Source organism: Grammomys surdaster, unplaced genomic scaffold, assembly GCF_004785775.1.
Source record: "Grammomys surdaster isolate TR1022 unplaced genomic scaffold, NIH_TR_1.0 169, whole genome shotgun sequence".
NCBI classification, from domain to species: Eukaryota; Metazoa; Chordata; class Mammalia; order Rodentia; family Muridae; genus Grammomys; species Grammomys surdaster.
In genome coordinates, this window is record NW_021604617.1 from 8,456,715 (window position 1) to 8,465,090 (window position 8,376).

The 8,376-nt window shown below is 46.3% G+C and overlaps 1 protein-coding gene across 2 annotated transcripts in view; it reads left to right on the forward strand.

The window, feature by feature from the left end:
• Ubr2 (ubiquitin protein ligase E3 component n-recognin 2) overlaps positions 1–8,376 on the forward strand; it is an 84,748-nt gene that overhangs the window by 35,043 nt on the left and 41,329 nt on the right. For both annotated transcript variants that reach the window (XM_028766519.1, XM_028766521.1), the window contains exons 12-16: positions 1,127–1,290; positions 1,438–1,537; positions 3,506–3,634; positions 4,690–4,873; positions 7,767–7,828. In XM_028766519.1, coding sequence (XP_028622352.1) covers positions 1,127–1,290; positions 1,438–1,537; positions 3,506–3,634; positions 4,690–4,873; positions 7,767–7,828 — 639 coding nt within the window. The remainder of the gene's footprint in view (positions 1–1,126; positions 1,291–1,437; positions 1,538–3,505; positions 3,635–4,689; positions 4,874–7,766; positions 7,829–8,376) is intronic.

Here is an 8,376-nt window from a genome sequence, read left to right on the forward strand (position 1 = left end):
TGTCTGGGTCAAATCTATTTCTGGGCCTTCTTCTATTGTTCAGTCCCACTTACTATCTCCCCTGACATGGCAGACAAGTCTCGACCTGGGGTTGTCATGATCTAGATGCTCAAGTTTAAAATCTAGGTACTTAAAGAACTAACTCATTAAAGTTAGCCTGGCAGGTGCAGTGATGCCCCACCCAGAGTGACACTGACGCCGGGGTGATGGCCTATTGGATGAGGGTGCTTGCTGTTCAGGCATGAGGACTGGATGGGGCTGGAGCAGAGGAAGGTTGATGAAAATCAATGAGACCCAGTCTCAAAAGAATGAGATGGATAGTTTGTGACATCTATGCTATCGCAAACTCAAAAGCAATGCAAATGACAGCAGTCCAAACCTGGTAAATATGACAGGAACGTGTGCCTGTCGTACTTTCCACATCAACCATAGAGATGGCTACAAAGAATGAGCCAACCTGTATGCACCGCTACGTGTGTGCAATGTGTAATCTCTAACTACAAGTGTTCGTAGCAAGTGAGAACTGAATGGCAGTCATGGGTAATAGTGTGTTCCCCGTGGGAAAAAGAGGTAGATGTGGGTGTGTGCAGCCATGCTTACATATCACTGCAGACTGAGTCTTCTGTTCCATATGCACACTGTGGGGTATTAAACACCAGCTCTGGAACAATGCAAAAGCCACTCAACAGTTTGTGTTGGGATGGCCAACCTCAGGAGCTAGGAGACCTTTCACTTCCTAGAGTTCTATGCACATAGACAGAAAAACAAAAATGTCAACTGGTGAACTGGAACAAATGCAGTTTTGTGCTGAACTTTAGAAAATCAGAGACCTGTGCGCCCTGCAGTAAGTAGCCGTGCTTTCTGTATAATGAATAGAACTGTCTCTGTTAAGGAGAAGTCACATCATCATGCCCTGTCTGGCCTCAGTGGACACTGCACATCCATGCTGCACATGCATGCATGTAGGCAAGTGCTCATTCACATACAACATACAACAGTCTTCCGACAGTCTGGTAGAGCACTTATTATCTGAGACAGTTGTGCTGAAGATCTGAAGTCCGGGTGCTACACGAATGGTGCCGTCTGTGGGAGGCGGTGAGCAGACTCTCTGATAACCCTGTTCTAGGCTCGAATGCTCATCACAGAAGAGAACCTGATGACGGTCATCATTAAGGCCTTCATGGACCATTTGAAACACAGAGATGCCCAGGGCAGATTCCAGTTTGAACGCTACACTGCCCTCCAAGCCTTCAAGTTCCGGAGAGTCCAGAGCCTCATCTTAGATCTCAAGTCAGTATTCCTTAATTCCCAAACCCGTCACAGCTTGTAAGATACCAGTCCTTCTCTGTTCACAGCCTCTGTGTCTGTCTGTGTGGATATGTGTTGATTAGCAAGCTGACGGTTCTGTGTTCACAGCCTCTGTGTCTGTCTGTGTAGGTATGTGTTGATTAGCAAGCCGACGGAGTGGTCAGAGGAGCTGAGGCAGAAGTTCTTACAGGGCTTCGACGCCTTCTTGGAGTTGCTCAAGTGCATGCAGGTATGTAGAAGCTCAACGCAGTTCTGTTTGCTTCCCCACACCCCATTTTGGGCACATTTCCAAAAGGTCAGTTAGGTCAAGACATTTCTCTAAAATTGAGGCTCCTGAGAACCAGCAGGAGATGTTTTCAGTGGAACAGTAAGGTGGCTTTGTTCATAAAAGTGCTTACTGTACAAGTGAAGTGGCCTGAGCTCTGACCGCAGTTGTCCTTGCACAGAACACAGTGATAGTAAATATGATTTTTTAAAAGATGTTTTGGTGGGACTGGAGAGATGACTGCTGCTCCAGAGGACCCAGATTAGGTTTCTACCATCCACCCACTTCACAGCTCTGAACCATGTGTAACTCCAGTTCCAGGGATCCAGTGCCCTCTTCTGGTCATCATGGGCACTGTGTGAATGCAAGCAAAATACATGAAGGAAAAAACTTGTTTTGTTTTGTTTTGTTTTGTTTTGTTTTGTTTTTCAAGACAGGGTTTCTCTGTATAGCCCTGGCTGTCACTCTGTAGACCAGGCTGGCCTGGAACTCAGAAATCCACCTGCCTCTGCTTCCCAAGTGCTGGGATTAAAGGTGTGCGCCACCACTGTCCCGCTAGGAAAAAACTTTTAACGTAAAAAAATACATCTGGGTTCTTATAAGTACTGCTGTGTGGTTGCAGGTCCTTTTGTGTGGCTGTTTTGTTAATGTCATACTTGGAAATGTACTTGCGTTCATTATTTGAGAAATTAGTTGTTTTCTGATGCTTATATCAAACTCGGGACCCTGTACACAGACAGGAGACAGACATTCTGCCAGTGGGCCTTGCTCCTGCTTAAACTCACAGCCGCTTGGGTTTTGTGTTGTGAAGGGGCGTGTGTGTGTGTGTGTGTGTGTGTGTGTGTGTGTGTATACATGTGCGCACTGGTGTATATTTGCCACAGTACATGTGTGGTGGTCAAGAGATGGTGTATGAGAATCAGCTCTTTCCTTCTACCATGTGGGTCTCAGAGTGACACTAGACCCTGGTACCCTGAGCCATCTCGATGGCCCATGCTTTATTGTTTCCATGTTTCCATGTTCTCTTGGTGGGATATGCACACAGTACGGCCTAAAACTCCTTTCCTGATTAGTCTCTTTGTGAAGCATACCTATATGTCAGTCAGAATGGAGGAGTAGACACCAGTCAGCGTAAGCAGTTCTAACAGAAGTTAGGGCATCTCTCTGTAAACACTGAGGAAGAGCTGTGGTAAGCCTGTGGTCCTGTTCTAAGAAGGTAGCAACATTGGCTGTTTCCTTTTGCAAACGTGGAAGTGTTCTGCATCCTGTTAATACATGATTCTTAACCGCCAAGCTAGTTTAGCCAGTTCTTTTTCAGTTACACTCGTTTGTATCAAAGGGCACTTGTCTGTTTATCTTGGTTCTGTTCTACGTGCACTCTCAACACTGGGCTACATGTCAGTGAGTGTAAAACCTGCCTTCTAATAGAGCTGTATATTTCATGTTGAGTGGCATTTCATAAGCTCGTCAAGGGGCTGAGGACGGAACGCTGCTGAAGCATGCTTGGTTATCTGTGGGCCCTGGGTTCAGCCACCACCAGCACACAGAACCTGTGGAGGAGCGAGGACTCGTATCTGTAATGCTAACACGGGGGAGCGAGGACTCGTATCTGTAATGCTAGCACGGAGGAAACTGAGGCACTAGAGCCATGTGCTCCAGGCCAGCCATGTTTGCTTAAGGAGACCGTGTCTCAAACATATGGTCAGCCAGCCAGTCAGTCAGACAGGCAGGCAGACAGACAGACAGATGTATATACATTCCCCTGACACTTCCAGTTTAAAATTTTACCTCTTTTGAATAGTCTCTATAATAATCAATGTGTATTTCTTAAGCATCACTCCTGAGGCTTCTTTTTTCTTTTTATTGAACTGGTTAGGTTTCTGTGGAAGAAAAAAACTAGTTCTTCTTCTCACAAACTCTCTGCTTTCTAAGGGAATGGACCCGATCACACGTCAGGTAGGCCAGCACATTGAAATGGAGCCGGAATGGGAGGCAGCCTTCACACTGCAAATGAAGCTGACACACGTGATCTCAATGGTGCAGGATTGGTGCGCTTTGGACGTGAGTTCCTTCTTGTGGGGGCTGTGAAGAAAATGGAGTGGGCAGGCAGAAGCTTGAGGGGAAGCGAGAGGTTTGAGGAAGTGCTCGTAAGCTTAGCTCATAGCACGCTCAACAAGGATTCAAAAGTTCAAGTTCTGAAGTGAAATAAGTAAGGAGGAAATGACGTAAGCCCTGATCTAATTATGTTCCTTTTCTCCATAATCCTCCTCAGACGTTAAGCCTATAAAAATGATGGATATGTATATCCAAAACTAAGTTTTTGGTTTTGCTACATTTATCCTGTGACTTAAATAATTTTGGCCTTCTTTCATCAAAAAGAGGTCAGAGGTCAGAGAAGCATCCACAAGACTTGAACAATGTATGAAAACCTCCTAGACAGGGAAAAAAGAGTTTCTGATTCAGAGGCCAACTCATCGTTCTGTGTCATGAGAGGCCTGTGGTCATCTGGGAGCTTTGAGAAGGTTCTTGGAGGACCCTGGAGATGGAGGATGGGGAGGACGGGGCTGCCTGATGTCAGGACCCTGGAGATGGAGGATGGGGAGGACGGGGCTGCCTGATGTCAGGACCCTGGAGATGGAGGATGGGGAGGACGGCTGCCTGATGTCAGGACCCTGGAGGTCATCTGAGTCATAGTGTAGCTGAGGTGGGCCCTGGTAGTATCTACCTAGTGCCGTGATCCGATTTGTTTTAAAAACTACTTTCTGGAGAGACTGGATGGGCGGGACACGAGTTGGGGGAAGGTATTCAGAGATGTAGCGACGGTGACTTTGGGTTACTGGACAACGAGAGAGTAGCTAGTTTTGAGGGAAGTAAAAAATAAAAAGTTGTCACTTTGATAATAGACCAGACAGCATGACTGAGGTAAAGGATATTACTGGTAACTTCTAGATTTCTACAGCTTTATTGATAAGTGATATCATCCACTGTGGAGAGGACAGTGGCATTCTGGGGGGGGAGGACTGAGTTTGGGTTGGGCCATATTAGTTCTTGAGGTACTCAATGAATGTTGTAGCAACCCAGTCTTTTGTAACTTACGCTGCAAACCTCTTTTTTAGGAAAAAGTGTTAATTGAAGCTTACAAGAAGTGCCTGACTGTGCTGACGCAGTGTCATGGCGGATTTACCGATGGTGAACAGCCAATCACACTCAGTATTTGTGGACACTCAGTGGAAACCATCAGATACTGTGTTTCCCAAGAAAAAGTTAGCATTCACCTCCCAATTTCTCGCTTGCTTGCAGGTAAAGCCTCTCCCTAAAAAAGAACCCTGAAGTTCCCCCAAGTGACTGGTATTTATGCATACCTACTGTGTGCTGGGCATTATCCTGGGATTTCTGCATGTGCTCACCTGTCTGATCATTCTGCTGTGGTGTAGAGATTACTACACTTGATCCATGCGTGGGAGGACTGAGGCATGGAGAACCTTAGAGTCAGAACGGGAGAGGAGCCAGGCTGGCGTTTTGAGGTGTTTGGGCACAGGATCCGTAACACGGTCCTGCAGGACTTATTCTGACGTCTCTGTGCATCGTATCCTAGTAACTGAGCTCAGTCTGTTACAAGTCACACTGACCACTCACCTTTAGCCACTGCTAATACATCAAAGCCACCATAGCTTTTCTGTCTACACTCTTTACTGCTCACTGATCAATAACCATTTAAGCAGACAGTTACAAGTGAATGTCTTACTGATCTTAGGCTGATTTACAAGTCACTTAAAATCACTGCGCTGTCTAGAACTGCCTCTGCAGGAGCCGGAGGCTGTGAGTGTGCACCCACGAAGCATTGCTTCAAGATCTCTGAATTCTAGATCCTTCCTATCCTGCTCACACTGTGTTCCCTTTGTTCACTCTTAACTTAGAGAATATCGATCTCCTGTTTGCCATCACAGAGCCTGTAATGAATGATTGTGGCTCAGTAACTTTTTAAATGTGCTATGAAGGTGTACTTTTGTGTTTTGGTTTGTTTTGTAGGTTTTTTGTTTTGCTTTGTTTTGTTTTGTTTGTTTTGCTTTGTTTATTTCTGAAGGGGAAACTGGAGACTCCGTGTCATGGCTTCCTTAACTGGTATATTGAAGAGGTTATTAATTGCTGATTCACCTCCTTTGATAGACCATGCCCTTGTTGAGGTTGTCCATTCCTCAGTGAGTATTGACAGTTAATGACTTCCAAGGGATTGACCCATTTTATCTAAATTATTAAATTATGAATGGAGTTTTTTATTGCTTCCATGTCACGGAGTCAAGTAGTAATGACTCCTTCCATTCTGAAAGGTCCGTTTTGAGATCCCTCATACTCTCCGGCTGATGGACCTCCCCATCCACCAGTGTGTCTGTCCATCAGGGTGTGATCTGAGATCCCGTCCACCCAGGCTTCTGAGCGTTTATTTGTAAACATCTGGATAGTGAAATAGTACAAAAAGCTGTGGGTGCTGGCTAATACCTGTGATCCCAGACTTGAGAGGAAAAGGTTACCCTGAGATCCAGGCTAGCCTGGCCTATAATGAATTCAAGGCCAGCACTACAGAGTGAGACCCAATCCCTAAGTAACAAGAGAGAAGAAGGGAAGAGGAAGGGAGTAAATGGATAAAGGACAGAAGAAAAGAACTGAGAACATTCTGGTCATAGGAAAAGCTCTCTTCTGCCCCTCCTGCTTTCTTTCTTCCTTTTTTTTTCTTTTTTAAAGACTTTTTTTTAATTTATTTTATGTATATAAGTACAATCACTGTCTTCAGACACAACTGAAGAGGGTGCTGGATCCCGTCACAGATGGCTGTGAGCCACCATGTAGTTGCTGGGAATCGAACTCAGGACCTCTGGAAGAGCAGGCAGTGCTCCAACCTGCCGAGCCATCTCTCCAGCCCCGCCCCTCCTGCTTTCAACAACTAAAAACCATGGGTCATTGGTGACCTGACCAAAGCACTAGACTAGAGGGCAAAAACTGTGGGTTCCTGCATCTCAGTGACATGCCACGTCATCCTCCCAGCACCTGGTGGTCTGGGTAGAAGCTGAGGCTAATAATTATCCACAGGGAAAAGCAGATGCTCCAGAAGTGCACTCGTTTCTGCCTATCTTCACCTCCTGAGCAGCCTGTGCTGGGATTATCTGGGCATCTTCTTCTCCCAGGAATAGATAAGCATGTTTGAAATCAGATTAGAGAACAAAATAAAAACACAAAACAGTCTATACAGCTGGCTGTGGTGGCACATGCTTGTGACCCCAGCACTTGGAAGGCAGAGCCAGAAGGACTGACCACAAGTTCAAGACCAGCCAGGGCTATGTAGCAAGAACTTGTCTCACAACAAAACAAAGAAAACACAGTTCTCAGACAAGGTGGCGAGGGTGTGGCTAGTGCTTCCGCAGTGTCTTTAACAGGTTTGTAGAAATGACCAGCAGAGTCGGAAACCTCTCAGGCTGGAGCAGGAGCTGAGAGGTCCTGATCAGCCCTCTCTGTCAGAGGAATGACCTAAACAGTAGCCTTTGGAGCGCCCTAAGGTTGAGCTAAAAATGTTCCTCTCGTGGACAGGAAGGAAATTGGCTTTCACTCTAAACTGGAAATTCTCGGGAATTTAATCCTGAGGTTGGGGTCAGCATAGAGCGTGAGTCCAGGGCCAGTTTCTCTGCGCAGTTGCAGAAGGATCTCAGCTTGTAGCTGTAATGAAGCCTGTGGCTGCAGGATGACTCCACACTGGCCAGCGGTGTGAGTTGGTCTGGTTGCCTGGCTGTATCTGTCCAGCCAGCACTTACTTCTAAAATGTCAACAGTATTGATGAAGGAGAGCTCTACCTCCCTCTGATACTGATTTGTTGAAAAGCTTTGTTTATAATACAGGTCATTTTATAACTTAATTTGCAATCCAATACATGGCCAGAGCTGCTCTTTAAAAGGTATCTAGCGCCAGGCGGTGGTGGCGCATGCCTTTAATCCCAGCACTTGGGAGGCAGAGGCAGGCGGATTTCTGAGTTCGAGGCCAGCCTGGTCTACAGAGTGAGTTCCAGGACAGCCCGGACTATAAAGAGAAACCCTGTCTCGAAAAACCAAAAAAAAAAAAAAAGGTATCTAGTAAGGCTGAGTGATTGTTGAGTCAACTGCACACGAGTCTGACCTACAGAAAACCGTCTCTTTGTTCTCCCATGCAGGTTTGCATGTGTTGTTAAGCAAAAGTGAAGTGGCATATAAATTCCCAGAGCTCCTACCTCTAGTAAGTGGCTTTGACATTGAGCAGGATGTCTTGTCGTTATCTGTGTGGTACTTGAAACCAAACTGAAACAAGCTTTTATTAGCTTAGGTTCTCCAGAGAAGCAGAGCCTATGGGGTGTGTCCAGTCTGTGTGTGTGCACATGGGTTGGGTAGGGCTGAGGGGTTATTTATGGTTTTGCCCCATGCATTTATTTATGGGGTCATATGAAGTGAGTCAGCAGAGCATTTAGGTTCACTGGAGAGCCCAGAGGACAGTTGACATTAGAGTCACAAGGACAAAGACCATCTCGGAGGCAGAATTCCTTTTTCAGAGACCATCCTTTTGGAGCTGGAGAGGTGGCTCAGTGGGTAAAATGCTAGCTGTACACGTGTGAGGACCAGAGTGTGGCTCACCAGAACCAGTCAGAGCTCACCAGAACCAGTCAGAGCCGTGAGTCAGAGCTGTGTGCAGGAGAATCCAGGGACGCTCACAGACCAGCTCACAGACCAGAGCATAGCTCAACAGAACCAGTCAGAGCTGTGTGCAGGAGAATCCAGGGACACTCACAG